The 18,721-nt window shown below is 44.9% G+C and overlaps 1 protein-coding gene across 1 annotated transcript in view; it reads right to left on the bottom strand.

Moving 5' to 3' along the window:
* Positions 1 to 18,721, bottom strand: part of RNF17 (ring finger protein 17) — a 785,154-nt gene that overhangs the window by 10,668 nt on the left and 755,765 nt on the right. Inside the window, 1 exon segment of the mRNA XM_030200280.1 lies at positions 2,891 to 2,990. Coding sequence (XP_030056140.1) covers positions 2,892 to 2,990 — 99 coding nt within the window. The 3' untranslated portion in view covers position 2,891.

Raw genomic sequence — 18,721 nt, 5'->3', positions numbered from 1 at the left:
GAAGTGACACACCACCCGAGTTATGCTCGGTTTTTTGGCGAATTTTGACACACCAAGCTCAAAAGGTTGCCCATCACTGGTCTAGGTCCTGCATATGGCAATCTAGTTTAGGATAGGCTGAAGAGGGCTTCGACGGAAACTACAATAATTTGGAACGCGAGGACAGTGCCGGGCAGACTTTTATGATCTGTGTCCCGCAAATGACAAGACAAATTTGAATAGGCTGGAGTGGGTTTTGATGGCAACTCCTATAGCTGGAACGTAAGGACAGAACTGGGAGAACTTCTACGGTCTATGTCCCAGAAACACCAAAGAAAGACCATGATCAAGTACATAATATCACGTTCATTGTTGATTTAATCATTGATAATGAATGTGATTGTTGGGCAGAATGAATGGACCGTTCAGGTCTTTACCTGCTGCCACTTACTATGTTACTACCAACTACCATTCCTCTAAAACACAATGAAGTTCTTCTACCCAGTGGAATGAACTTCTAAAGGGTTGGGTATAACTCTGGATGCTTCTCTCAGGTATCCTCAAGTGAATAAATTTAGTTAAGAAGGTATTTTTAAAGTACAAAATCCGTTTTCTCTCTTAGTTCAGATGTTAATTTTCTCTCTGTAGTTCTATTTACTTAAGAATTAGTGCTAACACTTCAGAACAAACCAACTATTGCAAAAATGATTTTCAGATTACAGGAATATGACAGGGTCACTCTTGCTGAAACAGCTTCACCGGCCCCCAATTCAGCTTGAGTTATCTTAGTTTATTTGACATACAGAATAAATCCACCTGTATCTAATCAAACTTTTTATGACCTAATCATTGACTGTTAAATTTTCCTTCATTTAAGCATATTCATTTCAAGTGAATTCTGGACAGCTCTTTTTGGTTTCAAGTAAGGTACATTTGGAATAATCTACCACTAATCATTAAATGACAATCCTATTTCCTTTTTCATAAGGAGCAGCAGCAGCCTAGTGGTTAGAACAGTGGCTGAGAACCGGGGCTGGTCTTAGCAATTGCAGGGCCCTGTGCAGATCAGATTTCAAATGGATAGAATCAGAGTATAAATCCTACACATTTTTGGGATGTAAGTTTAACACCAGGACTAAGTCTCCCTCCTAGAATGGGTAATTTTGCAGCTCTGGAGTGACTGCGGACCAGTTTGGGGGGGGGGGGGGAATTACGTCCTATGCCACCTATCCTAGGTGTACCTCTAAAGGAGGTTTAAAATGACAAATTCAACCTCCTTGGTTGAGCAGCACTGCTTTAGAGCACTTTTTCTTCTGCTAGCAACTCAACATACTCAGCATGTAAATTGATTCAAGCACAAATTAACCAATGAGATGCAACTCCTGTGTGCTAGCTACAAACAGGAATTCAAATCAATTACAAACTATCAGAATAACATCACCGGCAAACCCCCCCCTCCCGCCAGATTTTTAAACTATGACCCAACGTTCAGGCCAAAAATGCTCGGTCTGGCATTGGTAGCTGTAAATCCCTCCAGTTACTAGCTCCAAAGAGGGAGCCAGGTACTCACAGTGATTTGGTACCAGCAGCGGCAATGGGAACAGCCTGTCTGTGTCGACCAATTCTTCCTTCTATAGAGTCCTGCCCCTCTAATGTAACTTCCTGTTTAAGCACTGGCGGGACACTGCAGAGGGAAGGACTGGACTGGTCCAGACAGCTTGTTCCTGTTATCACTGCTGGCACAACAAAGGAAAAAAAAATCAGGTTTTTGTGGATTTGGGGGGGGGGGGGCACGCACTGCACTCATGAGGAGGGAAGGGATTGGCGCTGGATCTGCTGCGCAGGTCTGTAGTCGACAGCGAGGGGCTCCTGGGAGTGTGAGGGTCTGTGCAGCTGCACAGGTTGCTCCTGCCTAAGACTGGCCCTGCTGAGAATGTGGGGAACTGAGTTCGATTCCCATTGCACTGCCTTGTGACTGAGCCAGCCACTTAGCCCTCCATTGCCCCACGTATAACATAAGTACCTGTATATAATATGCAAACCATTGACTGTAACCACAGAAAGGCAGTATTTCAAATCCCATCCCCTTTCTCAAGTATTTGACTAAATTCTCAATTTTTAGCGAGACACCCTAGTCTGTCTGCAAAGCACTACTTCCTAAATTTTAATTCCCTATGACTGTGCTCTTACAGTAATCCACTAGAGATACGTTTTGGAAAATAAGTGATGTAGAAATACTTGGTTATATTAGATTTTATTGCATATTGCTTACTGTTTTCTCTCTTCTCTCTGGGCTTTCACTTCAGACTTATCTAACCATATATATCTAATCAGTTATCTTCCTTTCAGCCTTTAGCCTGCTTTTAGTTGCAGCCTTCTTTATATTGCTTCACGTTTTTCTTTTTTTTTAATCTTACTAATTTTTTAATGACTGATGCTTTTTCCTTCTTAAAAAAAATCCATAATTACTAAGCACAAAATACCCTATAAAGCAAAATAAAATGTAAACTATAGCAACAGACTATCCATTGAACTGATTATTAATTGTTGATAAAGAAACCATGGTAGATGTGACAGATACAGATGTAAAATTAAAACTGTTAAAACTGGGTATCAGTATTTTATTAATAAATATGAATAAATCACTTAAAATTACTCTCTAGCCTTCTTGAAAGGTCAAAACATGCCGAGCTTCTGTAGAACTGAAATGTGAAAACTACTGGTTTCTCAAGTATCACTTCATAAAGTGAATACAAAATCTTGCCAATTAACAAACATTGTATATTATGTTAGGATTTATTCTTGTTTTGGAAAAGCAGAGAAGAGGGAAATAAGTAGTAATGATAAAAATAGAAGGAAGGAAATTCACATAAGGTTAGAAGGGATACAAGAAAAATATCTGCATACTTACCTCAGTCATCCAATTCTGCTAACCCCTTTTCCACCAATGGCAAGTGAACAAGATATCGTTCATCTTCATATAAAAATATAGTGGGCTCAGGCAAACGAGTCTAAAAATTAATCAATTGTCTTTAAACAAATGAGCAACTTTCAAAAGCTAGTAACCAAACCAAACCAGTGATTGCAAGTTAATCAAGAAATATTTATCCTCTTTAGCACCACAAATATGAACATTGCTTTCCTGTGCATATATACCAGTGATGGCGAACCTTTCAGAGACCGAGTGCCCAAACAGCAACCCAAAATCGATTTATTTATCGCAAAGTGCCGGTACTCATTATGGGCGGGGTTACCACATATGACTCCACCCATATGATAGCCACACCCCCTACACCAGCCATGGCACATATATAAAGACATCATTGAAAATATTATTCTAGTATAGGAGGAAAAAATAACATGTTTTTCATTATAAATCATTTCTGTAAGCTGTTACAGCTCCAGTATACCCAGTGCAAAATAAGACAGCAGATGTAAATTCTCAAATTGGACATATTCCAAACACTAAAATGAAAATAAAATTATTTTTTCTACCTTTGTTGTCTGGTGATTTTGTTTTTCTATCCATATTGGTCAAGTCTCTGATTCTGCTGCTATCTGTTCTCTTAACTCCGTTTCCAGGGCTTCCTTTCCATTTATTTCTTTACTTTCTTCCTTTCTTCTTCATTTCTTGCCCTCCATGTCCAGCAACCCTCCTCTCCCCTCCAGCCACCCATGTCCAGCCACCCTCCTCTCCCCCTGCCCTCTCCCCCAGCACCAGGTAGCCCTCCCTCCCAGCACCCAGTATCAGGCCTCCCTCCCACCCAGCACCCAGAAGCAAGCCTCCCTCCCACCCAGCACCAGGCCTGCCACCTTCCCTCCCAGCACCCATCAGGCCTCCCTCCCACCCAGCACCAGGCCTGCTGCCCTCCCTCCCAGCGCCCAGCAGCACCCAGCCTCCCTCCCACCCACCCACCCAGCAGCAGGCAGCCCTCCCTCCCAGCACCCGGCCTGCCGCCCTCCCACCCACCCAGCACCCAACATCAGGCCTCCCTCCCACCCAGCAGCAGGCATCTCTCCCACCCAGCTGCACACAGCACCAAGCCTCCCTCCCACCCACCCAGCACCAGGCCTGCCGCCCGCCTGTCCTCCCTCCCAGCACCAGGATCCCCCCTCCTCCTGTGAAATTTAAAAAGCATACCGTCCTCCTTGGGATTAAGGCAGCGTGCAGCGGCAGCGAAGCGCATGTTCTTCGATCGGTGCGCCTTCGGCCTTCCCTTCTGTCTCTCAAGAGCTTGAGAGATAGAAAGGCCGAAGGTGCGCCGAGCGAAGAACATGCACTTCACTGCCGCTATCCATTCCCGAGGAGGATGGTACACTTTTTAAATTTCACAGGAGGGGGGTTTCTGGTGCTGGGAGGGAGGGAGGACGGGCGGGCTGATGCTTGTTGGGCTGGAGGGAGGGTGGGAGGCGGCGAACTGGTGTTCGGAGGGAGGGAGCGTGGGCGGACCAGCGACGGCGCGCATGCCAAGGGAGAGGGCTCTGCGTGCCCTCTCTGGCACGCATGCCAAAGGTTCGCCATCACCGATATAAACCATCTGTAAAGTATGTGTGATAAAAACTACTAGCGATGCGCATTTATTTTGAAAAAGAACATAGGGAATGTTTTTGAAAAGAACACAGGAAATGTTAACAGTTCCTATGTTTTGTGTCATTCGCAAACAAAAATGAGCAGGGAAATAAAAACACAAAATTTTGAGTGTGCACCCTGTAAAGTTAAAGGAGATTAGGATAGGCGGGGATGTGTGGAAACGATTTTCCTCCTTTTTAAAGGGGAGGTCTTTTCCTTAGTAGGGGACAAATCTCTAATGTTTTTTACCAGTATCTAGAGGCGCTCCACAGGGATCGGCTTTCTCAGCCTTGTTGTTTTAACATTTATAGGTCTTCTCTGGGAGGGGTTTACAGGGACTTGCAAGTTGAGTACAGGATTTATGCAGATGTGTAATTTTTCTTTTCAGTACAAGGAGGCCTTACTGGACTGCATTATAAACTAGATTAACATATGAGAATTGTTCGAGAATGGATGCATTCTAATAGGCTTGTTTTAAATTTGAATAAATCTGAATTGATGTTTCTTGGGAAGGATGAGGATTTGTTGAAATGCCAGTCGGTGAAGCTGGGTGAGAATGAATTAGTAGTGAAGTAAGATGCAGTTCTGAGAGTGATTTTAGATTCCCAATTGTCTATGAAAGATCAGATTTTGTCTGTGGTTCGTTCTGCTTTTTTTTTCAACTTCACCTGTTGACTAGGTTAAAACCAATGTTATCTAAATGTGCTTTTAGGTCTGTAGTACAGAGTATGGAAAAATTATGTTCTTACCTGATAATTTTCTTTCCTTTAATCATACCAGACCAGTCCAGACTAATGGGTTTTGTCCATCTGCCAGCAGAAGGAGACAGAGAAAATAGTTCCAAGTAAACCGCCCCTTAAGGGTATCATGCAGCCTGGAATATTCAGTATTTCGAATTGCCAAGCAATGGTGCTCTGAAGTCTAGAAGAAAACACAGTTAATACCAAACAGGCAAACTCTTGGAGCCAATATGCAGAACCTCACTGTTCCTGCTTGGCCAAAGGCAACTGCAATCTCCCCTAACAGTAAAGTAAGCGGGAGGGAATGGTCCATACTGAGCTTGCTCAAGCACATAGAGATCTACCCCTGAATCCGGGGAAAGAACTCCGTGATGCCAAGTAACAGGAGTCAAACAGAGCTGGCACAAGTGGCAGGAGATTGAATAGAGAAGATGAAGTAGGCAGTGCTGTAGGACATCCCAGCGTATTGAAGCGTCGTGGGCCAGGGATACCTAAAGGAAACAACACTCTGACAGACTTTAGCCAGGGAGGGCATCTGGACTGGTCTGGTATGATTAAAGGAAAGAAAATTATCAGGTAAGAACAATTTTTCCTTCCTTGTCATCTATACCAGACCAATCCAGACTAATAGGATGTAGCAAAGCAGTTTCACAAAGAGGTGGGGAGAAAAGAAGAACGCAGAAGGTTGAAAAATCAACAAAGCTATACACACAGCAAAAAACTGATCAGCAGAAAAGGATTCAAATATCCGAACCACCAGGCTACCAAAATGGAACAGAGTTAGACACTAGAAAAGGAACTGAAGCCGTAGGACGTAAAACAAATGTTCTGAGCAAAAGAAAAATTACTTACCCCTGTCTTGAGTCCAGTATGGTCGGATGAAGAGACCCTAACAAGTACTAGGAATACACAACCCCAAACAGTGCGCCACACTTCATAGAAGAAAGGAAGCAAGGCCCAGGAACCACCCAGACCCGCGCCTAGTGAGAGAATCAAACTGCACAGAACAAGAAGAGACTCCAGAGTCAAGAGAACCAACTAACTGGAGCGCTTGTCTCTTCAGGAGAACCATGAAGGAAAGGGCAGCAGCATACCAGGGTACAACCGTAGAAAGAGTACTCCTCAACCAGCTTGCTCTGGATTTAGGGATGAAAGAACAGAGCCAAGAGAACAAAAGGAAACAAAAAGAAAGAGTCAAGAGCCACATTGTGGAGAAAAGACACCCAAGGTGCCAAGTAGCCACAAAAGGAGCAGAGACTAATTGAAACTCCAGCAACGGAGAAGCTTCTCGCCAGCCACCAAGAGGCTACGGCAAGAAAAGGTGTCACAGTAATGGTGGCTAACAGGAGACAAGACAGCCTTGTCTAGCAGTCTAAACTGTGAAATGCCACAACTGCTGAAAAGTTACTGTATCCAATCCGCAGAAAAAAGCTGGGGTTGACCAACAAGGTGAAACAGTGCCCAACAGGCAAAGGTGAAAATATGCTCCACAGTCAGAGACTGTGCTCAAGGGACAGGCAGAGAAGGATCTGTGCTCTCAACAAGAACAAACAGAGTTGCACTCAAAGCACACAAACTGAGCCATGCACCACGGGCAGAGAAAGAATTGCACACCTCTGGCAAAGATAGAAATGCCCTGAACAAGCAGAGACAAAGCTGAGAGTAACAGACAGAGGATGAGCAGTGCCCCACTGAAAGAGAAGGATGTTAGAGGTACCTGCAGAACTGAAGCTGAGGTAGCAATGGAACTGTGTATAAAACGCAGACAAGGAGCTGCTTTCCACACGCAAACGAGCTGTGCTCTAGACACCGGCAAGGAACTGCGCTCCAGATGCCAGCAAGGAGCAGCGCTCCACACGCCGACAAGAAGCTATGCTTCCTACGCAGACATGAAGCTGTATAGCACCTGCAGTCACAGAGCTGTGCTTCACTTCATCCAATTTGCAGAGAAGAGTTGTGCTAAACATACAGAGATGGAGCTACACTCAACAGGCGGTGGAGCTGTGCTCTGCACACAGACAGGGAGCTGCATTCCATACACAAAGAGAGCTGCATGCTACAGGACTGTGCCCCACGCTGAGACCTGCAGAGAAACAACTACACTCAACATGTGACAATGGAGCTGCGTTCAACATGCAACGAAGAAAGGTTGCAGAACAAGCAGCAAAGGAACTTCACTCAACATGCCATGATAGAGCTGTCCTCAACATACAGCGATCGAACTAAAGCCAACCTGGAACTGTGGAACTGCACCCAGCATGCAGCGATGGAGCCGCGCCCAGCATGCAGCGATGGAGCTGTGCTCAACAAGCAAAATGCTTAGATGGAATCCCGGGGAACAGCCAGAGAAGAAGGTGCTGCCAGGAGGTCAACAGGAAAGGAGCACAACTTGTGGAAATGAAGACCTGGTGCTGCACCCCCCTGGCCCAGAGGGACAAAAGTACGAGAAAGCCCCGTGCCCCAAGAGACACTCTCGGTCCTCAAGTGGTCTCTGAGCCACAATGACAACCCTCCTAGGCAACCGATACGGAGCAGCAGTCAACGTAGAGAAAGAACTTCCGCCAAGAGGGAGATAAGCATCACGGAGCTGTAATCCTCAGACCATAGGGAGCAAAATGCAGCCGCAAGGCAGTGAGGAAAAAACAACTCTTGCCAGGCCAGGAACAAAGAGGATGCTGGCCACTAACACCAAACTGAGAAAAAAACAGCTAAGGGAGAGTCAATCTCCAGATGAACAGCAATAGATCTGCTCAGTAGGAAAGAACGGCGTCCCTTACAGAAAAATGTAGGAGTGCCAAATGTGCCAGGGGAGAGGCGCCTGAAACTAGAAAAGGCAAAACCCATCTGTGCCAGGCTAAAACTCCCGCCCGAAAGCAAGGGAAGCAAGGAAGAGCTGTGGCAAACTAGTCCTAAAAAGGCACATTCCCGAAAAGAGACAATGAACTGAGTGACAAAGCAAAAGACTGGCAAGAATGGCGCTCCCGAGGGTAATCAGAAGAGGGACTTGAGCTAGTAGTTGCACACCAAGGGCAACTCGGATCCCCACCAGAAGGAAAGTACCCTGCAGACAAACCAGAGCAGACAGGAGGGATCCACGGGGACGAGAGAACCAGAACCTCCCTAAGGAAGGGAGGAAAAACTGCTGCCAAAACAAGAATCAAATAGCAGGGGCGTCTCAAGCAAGATGCCAGAAGCAGCAGAGACCGGACGGTCTGTAAAAGAACTGCCCAACAGCCGTGTAAGGCTGACAGGAATGAAAAAATAGCCCTGGACTAAAAAGACTGAGCCTGCAGCCAAACGGAGCCAGCGAGAGACTTCCCCCGCTTTGGAAATGGCAGACTAAGACCACCGAACTGCAAAGGTACAAGTTCCAGCAATGGGGACGCCCTCTGAACCAGCCGCCGTCTAGGACTGTGAAGAGGAGGAAAACAACTGAGTTTCGTGATCCAGGCACGAGCCGTGCCCCACAAAAAAAAATCAAAGCAACTGGTACCAGCTCAGAAGGGTCCAACATCAGAATGAGATGCTGGCCAGCGAAATTCAAAGAAACTTCGCAAGCAGCTCCCTAGAATACATTGCCAAAGGTGGGAAAATAAATCAGGTAACAGGCAACAGAAAGAAGGAAAAACAAAGTTTCTTTTTCTTTTTTTTTTTTTAAACAACCTTCTTCACTACAGACAGGAATTAAAAAAGGTTTACCTCAGAGGCAGAAAAGGAGGGAAAAAGTTTCCTCTTTCATAAACAACCTTCTTCACTAGTGACAGAAATTAATAAAGGTTTACCTCAGAGGCAGAAAAGGAGGGAAAAAGTTTCCTTTTTCATAAACAACCTTCTTCACTAGTGACAGAAATTAATAAAGGTTTACCTCAGAGGCAGAAAAGGAGGGAAAAAACAAAGTTTCCTTTTTTTTTCTTTTATAAACAACCTTCTTTACTAGTGACAGGAATAAATAAAGACTTAACTCAGAGGCAGAAATTCAGATATATCTACCACCACAGAAGAGAAGAACCCCACAGGGGAGACACGTTACTCCATGCCACGATCAACCATCACCCAGGGCCGGTCTTAGGCAGAGGCGACCAAGGCGACCGCATAGGGCCCCGCACGGCATGCCTAAGGGGGCCCCGCGCAGCGCGCCTCAACTCTGCCTCACTCGAGCCTCCGCTCCGACCTCTGCCGCTGCTCGCCTTAGTCGCCTGAGATGATCCCCATTCCCGTGGCTCGGCCGCTCCGCTCCCGTCACCACCGGCGCGGTGCCCACCCCCGGCTTGGGCCCGCTGAGCCCGCCGTCAGCTCCCGAGTCCCCAGACCCTGGCAACTAACTGAGCGATGCCAGCGAGCCAGCCCATGCAGCGACGGCCCCACCCCCGACGACAGACAGTTGCAGCGTGACGGCTCACCTCCAGGCTCCAGCTTCCCGCTCAATGTCTCGCCTTCTGATGTATTTCCTGTTTCCGGACGCGAGGGCGGGAGTCACTGAGCAGGAAAAGCTGGAGCCTGGTCGGAGGTGGTGAGGACGTGAGGTGAGCCATCGTTGTTGACGCCAACAGTTGTGCACTTATGCCAAATCGAAATTGGATTCCATGCAGCAGGAGATCAGGAGAAGTGTCTCTCTCATCTAAGGACGCTTGCGGACGGTGCAAGGGTTGGAAATGTCTGCCTCCCTGAGAGGAATTTGGCCCAACAACATTAGTTGCTGGAGAAGCTGAGCAAGTAAGATCTTCTGGCTTGGAAGAGGCTCTTTCTAACATATCTGGGTTATTTTCACATAGATCTGCAGATATTTCTCCAGATAAAAATTTGGATGGCAATAGCAGATTTAGCTAAAACACTGCTTCCAGTAATTAATGATATGGCACCTCGAATTAATCATTTGGTATCTAGACTGCAATCACAGGAAGAAAAGATTACTAAGCTAAAATCTGAGAATGGAAATCATGAAGTAGCAAAATCTGATATAAAGTAGGTACAATCAGTTCAAACTATTTAGTAACTGATGTGGCTACTTGCCTCTCTGGTTTGATGGGTTACAGAGTAATAGGGGAATTTGAAAGTACTGGATCTTTTCTTAATATTTTTCCTTTATTCTCCTTTGTTATGAGAATTGGAACTACTAATTGTAGTGGACTTGAACTGAATAATTTCTGGGGAGGGGAGGTTTCATGATAGCATTGTGCTTATTATTTCAATCAGTTTTTTTGTACAAGTTTAGCTTCATTTGTCTTTATTTGAAATTTCATAAATAAAAAATGTTCTAAAAATGGAATAATCTTATAATGGGGCGGAGCTAGGGTGGGGCGGAGCTAGGGTGGGTGGGGCTAGGATGGGGCCCCACCAAATTGGTCTGCATAGGGCCCCGCACTTGCTAAGACCGGCCCTGCCATCACCCTTGCTAGAAAGACAGCCAGGGGAGGAAGGGGAGGGGAGGGAACCAGGGTCACTGGATATCACCCTAGCTGGCAGATGAGGAACTCAGGACCACCGAGTATCATCTAAAACTAGCCCCAACCAGGGGTGTAGCCACGGATGGGCCTGGATGGGCCCAGGCCCACCCAACCAACATCCGCCCCGGGTGTCAGCAGGGGGGGGGGGTGCTTCGCTAGTGCCGCAGTCCCCACCTGCCTACCAGCTCCGTTGATGGACAGACGACCCTCTTCTGCCACCTGGCACCCAGCCTTAAAAAAAAAAAAAAAAAAGACAGTGAAGCGCTTCACGTCTGTTCTGCTGTAAAGCAAGCAAATCGACTCATCGCGTCGGCCCTTCAATCACTGTGTCCCGCCCTCTGATGTAACTTCCTATTTCCGCAAGGGCGGGACACAGTGATTGAAGGGCCGACAAGGTGATTTGCTTGCTTTACAGCAGAGCAGAGAAGACGCGAGGCGCTTCACTGTTTTTTTTTTTTAAAGGCTGGGTGCCCGGTGGCAGAAGAGGGTTGCCTGGCCGTCGATGGAGCTGGTAGGCAGGTGGGGACTGGGTCGAGGAGGGGGGTCAGATGGGAGAAGGGGTCTGAGTGGGGGGAGAGGAGGGGCTCAGATGGGAGAAGGGGACTGGGTCTGGGGTCTGAGGGGGAAGATGGGAGAATGGGGCCATGCGGCTGAAAAGGGGGGCCCTAATGCAAGGCATGTGGATGAAGGGAACTGGGGGCTGAAAAGGGGCAGGGTCTGAAAAGGGGACAGGGAGAAGTTGCTGGGGCTGAAGCTCGGGACTGGTGGGAGAACAGTGCTGGGGTTGAAACTGGGGACTGGGGGCTGAAAAGGGCCAGGGAGAAGTGGCTGGGGGCTGAAGCTCCAGACTGGTGGGAGAAAAGGGCTGGGCTGAAAAGGAGGGGCAGGTGGGATAATGGGGCTGGAACTGGGGGCCGAAAAGAAGGGGCAGCGAGAGGGAGGGCAGACCCTGGATGGATGGGAGAGGGAGGGCAAATGGTGGATTGAAGGGGCAGAGAGAAAGGGCAGACAGTGGATGGAAGGGATGGCAGAGAAGGCAGACACTGGATGGCAGAGAGAGAGCGAAGACAGATGCTGGATGGAAGGAAGACAGTGAAAAGAAGATGAGGAAAGCAGAAACCAGAGACAACAAACCGTAAATAAAATATATATTTTTATGTTTTTGCTTTAGGATAAAGTAGTATTGTAGATGTGTTAATAAATGTTTAAAAATAGAACATGTAAATAAGGTAACCTTTTTATTGGACTAATTTTAATACATTTTGACTAACTTTTGGAGAACAAAACCCCCTTCCTCAGGTCAGGATAGGATACTGTAACAGCACTATACTGTATTGACCTGAGGAAGGAGGTTTTGGCCTCTGAAAGCTAAATGTATTAGTCCAATAAAATGGTATTATTTTATTTTCTATATTTGTTTTATTTCTATTTGTTAATTTGTAAAGTGGTGATTGGTATTTGTTAGTTTTTTTCAAATTTACATCTGCTGTCTTTATATTTTGCACAGTACTAGGGGACATTTTCTGTTTCTGTGGTGTTGCATTGTATGCAGAGTCTGGAATCTTGGGGGTTTAGCTTAATTTTTGTCTAAATAGAAAGTTGATGATTACTTATTCTATAGTGGATTAGAGTGTATCTGTGTTTGTGAAAAAGACATAGCTTTCAGTTGGCATTGACTGTGCAGGATCGACAATCTGTACTATTCTCTCTGGTTTCGTTTTACAATAGGTGAATTGATGTATGTTCTAGTGCTCACTGTAGTGTTTAAGATGCTTTCCTTTTCCTTGTGTGACTTGTAGAAATTACTGCTTATGGTATGCTAGAATTGCTCTATAGGTCCTGAGTGTTTTGTATTCTCGGTATGCCTAGTACTGGATTTTGGAGGGGGGGTGTTAAAAAGTGACCAGCCCCGGGTGTCAACTACCCTAGGTACGCCACTGCTTTGATCGCTGTCACTGCCTTTTCTCCCGCGGCTGATGCCAAACTATGGGGGAGGGGGAAGGGCAGGGTTGATGCCGGGCTACAGTTCCAGGCTGGAGATTTTGGGACGGTCCTGCATTTCTGACCACCCCATTGTTATGGGACTTGCAGCACTGATTTCCATGGGCAGAATCAGGCACTGCAAATCCCACACTGATTTGGGTTATAAAGTTTAAATCAGGATTGCACAAAATCTCAAGCTTGGAACTGGGTAATTTGCCATCTTTGTGATTTCTAATTTTTTGTGTTTTATTCTGCAATTTGTAAGGGGTGGTCTGTGTTCTTGGCATCTCTGCGATTTCTAATTTTTTGTCTTTCATTCTGCAGTTGGTAAGGGGTGGTCTGTGTTCTGCATGTGACTGATGTAAAAGATTCTGTGTGCATGTAGTTCGTGTGGGGATCTATAAGAGTCTGACTTCTCTGGCTTTTTAAATGGGAATGTCAGTTTCAGAATTTACCTGTTTTATGAATACAGCTTAATCAGGCATTTGCATTTGTTACAAAGCAAAGTTTGAAGGATATGTGCCATTGACATGTTTGTCTTATAGCAGTCATATTTGGTCAAATTTAAGATATGGGATAAAATCACTATATTTAAAAATGTTGGTGTTCCATGAACCAGGTATGTGGTTTGTGTTAATGCAGGAGAGCTATTGCACAGACTGTTTACTTAGAAATCCATCATCAAGTGCACTCTAAGGCATTATTAAGGAGTATCCCAAGAAACACTACTCACACCTAGTGCCCACACATATTAGCTCTAGGCCCACCCAAAATGTCAGGTCTGGCTACGCCACTGGCCCCAACACGGCTACCAGCACACCCCTGGCTCCACTATCAGCAGAAGAATCTGGGACAGGAGCTACCAGCCAGCAATCCAGAGCAGCTGCACGATCTGTCCACCATCCGCTAGGAGACAGAGAAAATACTGAACATTCCAGGCTGCACGATACCCTTAAGGAGCGGTTTACTTGGAACTATTTTCTCTGTCTCCTTTCACTGGTAGATGGACATAACCCATTAGTCTGGACTGGTCTGGTATAGATGATAAGGAAGATGATTTCTCAACTTGATTTCTGCAATGTGCTGTATCTGATTATGACTAATCCAAGATGCAGGCATTGCAGACTGCATGTTTGATTCATCAGGCCCTGTATTCAGATTCTATTCCATGGTATCTTAAAGAGGTTCTCTCTGTATATCTGCATTCAAGGGCCTTGAAATGATAATGTGATGTTGGCAAATGGAGATCTACTTTCTATGAAATATGCTTGTACTCAGAATACAGCTTTTCTACTGCTGGGCCACAGGTTTGAAATACTCTGCCTGGCAATAAGATTGTGCAGTTTTGAAAATTGTTGAAGACGAACCTTTTTGTGAAAGCATGGGGCTGACACTTTTGTTTCCTGATTGATGTAAGAAGAGTTATTTGTGTGTGAGATTTTATTGTGTATGTTTTACTGTGTGCCGTTTAGTTGTAGGCAGCATAGAAAATTTGAAATAAATAAAATATTGCTCCTTTGATTAACCCAGTGCTGCAACTTTAGAAATCTAATTTTATGGTAAAATAGCCTTGTTGCATAATTTGCTTTTTCAAGAGCAGCAAAAAGGTAAACCTTACCTTTTAGTCCTTCGGCAATGTCACTCACAAATATATTGAACAGAATTGGCCCCATCACCGATCCCTGAGGCACTCCGCTACTCACCTTTCCTTCCTCTGAGTGAATTCCACTGACCACCACCCTCTGGCGTCTGCCTGTCAACTAGTTCCTAATCCAGTTCACCCCTTTGGGTCCTAAGTCCAGTTTTTCAAGTTTATTTAAGAGCCTTCTATGAGGGACTGTGTCAAAGGCTTTGCTGAAATGCAAGTAGATTACATCTAGCGCACATCCTTGATCCAATTCTCTGGTAACCCAGTCAAATCATATTGCCTCGGATCTTGTAACTCACTGGATTCCAGGAGGATTCTAGGAAATTCACTTTCCTTTCCTTCAGTAACGCTTTCATTACTTTTCAAATAACCAAAGTGAGGCTTACTGGCCTGTAGTTTCCCACTTCCCTATTGCCACTTTTGTGAAGGACCACATTTGCTCTTCAATCCCGTGTAACCTCTTCCATCTCCAAGAATTTATTAAACAAATCTTTAAGAGGACCTGCCAGAATCTCTCTAAGTTCCCTCAATATCCTGCGTGGATGCCATCCAGTCCCATGGCTTTGTCCACCTTCAGTTTTTCAAGCTGTTCATAAACACATTCTTCTGTGAACGTTGTGATATCCACTCCATTCTTATATGTACCTTTACCAGCTGATCATGGTCCTTCTCCAGGATTTTCTTTTGTGAATGTAGAAGAATTTGTTGAGCACATTTGTTTTCATCATCAAATAGCCGTCCACAGCATCCTTCAGTCTTATAATTCCATTTCTAGCCTTTCTTGTTTCACTAATAAACTTGAAAAAAAAGTTTTTTGTCTCCCTTCTGCTTTCGTTAGACGTATCTCCCTCTTGGCTTCTTTCAGCTTCTCCTGGTATACTTTCCTGTGTTCCTCTCCTTGAGTTTTTCTGTATTTTATGAATGCCATCTCTTTTGCCTTTATTTTCTTAGCCACTTGTTTGGAGAACCACATCGGTTTCCTTTTCTTCTTGCTTTTATTTACTCTCCTCACGTAAAAGTCAGTAGCCATTTTAAAAGATCCTTTCAACCTGGACCACTGTCTTTCCACTTCTCGTATGTCTCCCCATCCCCTCAGCTCTTTCTTCAGGTATGTCCTCATTTTGTTTAATCAGTATGTTTGAAATCCAGGACTTTTGAGTGGCTGCCCTCCACTCTAGCCGTTGATGATCACTACTGCTCAGGTGGGCACCCACTCTGACATTAGAGACAATTTCCCCATTTGTGAGCAGCAGATTCAGCATTGCTCCTTCCCTCATGAGATCCATCATTTGTCTAAGCATAGCGCTTTGAACAGCATCCATTATCTCCCTACTTCTTTCCAGTTCTGCAGATGGAACTTTCCAGTTCACATCCAGCTAGTTGAAATCACCCAGTAAGAGCACTTCCCCTTTCTTTCCCAACTTTTGGAAATCTGCACCCAGATCTTTATCAAGCTGCTCCAATTGCATTGGAAGTCTGTAGACAACACCAATGTGGATAGAGGTTCCGTCTTCTCTTTTCAAGGCAATCCACGTTGCTTCTTCCTTTCCCCAGATCCCCTGCATTTCAGTCGCTTTAATATTGTTTCTGACATATAGAGGTAGTCCTCCACCTTTTTGACCATCTCTATCCTTCCTAAATAGCCCAGTATGTTTGTGTCCCATTCACAGGAATCATTGAACCATGTCTCCGTGATAGCGACATCTAAATCTGCCTCTATCATCAGCGCTGGCAGATCATGAACTTTGTTGCTTAGACTGCGAGCATTTGTGGTCATTGCTTTGAAGCTACATTTCAGTGGAAGTCTCATTTTCTGTGTAGTTTTTTTTTTTGTTTAGTCTCACCTACTGTGGCATTGCTAAGAAGTGAATTGCTAAGATCGTTGATTTCATTGCTTTCTTTACTATTGTTGTAGCTTGTCTTTTGCTGGGGGTGACTACCTGAATTGACCTGCTTCCAACTGCCACCTCCAGCTTCCAGTTTAAATGCCTAGACACATATTGTCTGAATCTCTCACCAATGATTCTTTTTCCTGCCACAGTGAGATGCAGCCCATCATTACAATATAGTCTTTTGCTTTTCCATGTACTGCCCCATCCTCCTATGTACTTAAAACCTTCTTGGTAACACCGGGCTTTGAGCCACTTATTGAAGTTCTCAGTATTTTGTAGTCTTTCCTCTCCCTTTCCATACATAGTGAGAACGTCTGTACGAAAGGTTTTAACTCCTCGCCCAACTCCTGAAAAGCTCTCTATTGCTACAAGCAGGGTATTATTGGCTAGATCATTTGTGCCCAGGTGGATAACATCAGTGTTAGAACCCTTATTCTCTTCTCAGCTTATAGTCAGTATTCACCGGGTACTCCTGCTAGCTGAGCATCCTGGAAGGCATTTTACTTTGCTGGGTCCCTTGAACTGTGCTCCAAAGTTAATGCCTCTGACGACAGAATCAGCCAACCACTACTTACTAAAATATGCATCCTCTCAATGTATACTTGACCCATGTCCCAGCAACCTCTTAAAATCAGCTCTTGAACAGTTCCTACAATGCTTGCAATCAAATATAGCATTTATGCTATCGCATGGAAATTTTTCTTCAAAAAAATGGAAAAGTAATCCTAACCCCCATTCCCAAAAACCCACAATCCAGTCTGAATGACATTTCAAACTACAGGCCTGTAGCCTCTATCCCACTGTTAGTTAAAAGTAATGGAATGCATGGTTACCCAACAACTTGTGGACTATATTTCTCAATATTATATGCCTGCCAATCAGGTTTCAGGTCTTCTTAAAGCACTGACAACAGTCCTGACAACACTTATTGCAAACTTCAGAAAAGAGCTAAGAAAAGGCAGAAAGAGATCATCATTTTACAATTTGATATGTTCAGCACTTTTGATACAGTGGACCATGACATTCTACTCAATTTGTTAGATTATACTGGTATATCCGGCAATATTCTTCAATGGTTCAAAGGGCTTTCTCACCTCTAGAGTCTACTAAGTAAAACAATCGGGCCTCATCTCAGCTCCCTGGCCCCCTACTTGCGAAGTGCAACAAGGCTTTCCTCTCTCCCCCATCCTGTTTAATATAATGAGATGGCACCTCTAGGTTATCTACTAGAATCAAATTGTTTCATGCATGCCAATGATGTTACAATCTGTGTCACTTTTGACAAAGATATTGAAGAAATCTTAACCAATATAAAATCAGGTCTAGACCTAATGGAATAATGGGCAAACAATTTCAAACAAACTTAACAGAGAGGAAAACCAAATTCTTAATACTAACAAACCCTCAACCACCAATTAATTCTTCTACTTTTATTATTGGTAACAAAACTTACATACTAGAGCATAATTTGAAAATCCTGGGAATAATAGTTGATCAACATCTTTCATTTGAACCACATGTATCCAAATTAGCGTCTAATGTATTCAAATCATTATGAAAACTAAAAATAAGACTATTTTCAAAACTCAATTTTCAGATCATTAACTCAATCCTTGGTACTACCAAAATTTGAATACTGCAGTGCAGTCTATGCAGGATTTAAGACCTCACTAATCAAAACACAGCAGCTCGTTTTAGACTTAAAGCTACCCGATATCCAAAGTAAGCCTGCTTCTACTCAAACTACACTGGCTACTTATAAGTTCACTCATTACTTTATGCATTCACCCACCAAATAATTTATGGTTCATCCCCATTTTACATGCAGAATCTTATAGAGCTATCAACACACAATGATAAAAAATCATCCAGAGACTTTGATTTTATTACAGAGGGAAGTGTAATACAATAAATATAAACCTATCAACCAGGGGCGTATCTGGAATCCGGCGGTAGGGGGGGCCACAGCCAGAGAGGGGGGGCACATTTTTGTCTCCCCCCCCCCCCCGCCGCCTCTCTCCACCCCCTCCCCGCCGTCAACCCTCCCCCGCTGCTTACTTTTGCAGGCGCCGAGGTCCGACCCGCAATCTCCGTTTTTCGTCTTCCTCCGTGGCCATGCTTCCAGGAAGTAACGCTGCAGTGCTGATTCGTTGAATCCAGTTCGACGTCTGACGTCAGACGCCGAACTGGATTCAACGAATCAGCACTGCAGCGTTACTTCCTGGAAGCATGGCCACGGAGGAAGACGAAAAACGGAGATTGCGGGTCGGACCTCGGCGCCTGCAAAAGTAAGCAGCGGGGGAGGGTTGACGGCGGGGAGGGGGGCCAGGGCGAAATCTGCGGGGGCCCAGGCCCCTGTGGCCCCACGCAGATACGCCCCTGCTATCAACAATGCTGGATTTTCACACCAAAGTACAACCAGATTTATTTATTTATTGCATTTGTATCCCACGTTTTTCCACCTC

Source organism: Microcaecilia unicolor, chromosome 4, assembly GCF_901765095.1.
Source record: "Microcaecilia unicolor chromosome 4, aMicUni1.1, whole genome shotgun sequence".
Lineage (NCBI taxonomy): Eukaryota > Metazoa > Chordata > Amphibia > Gymnophiona > Siphonopidae > Microcaecilia > Microcaecilia unicolor.
Note: the sequence above shows the minus strand (reverse complement) of the source record. Positions and strands in the feature narration are given on the sequence as shown.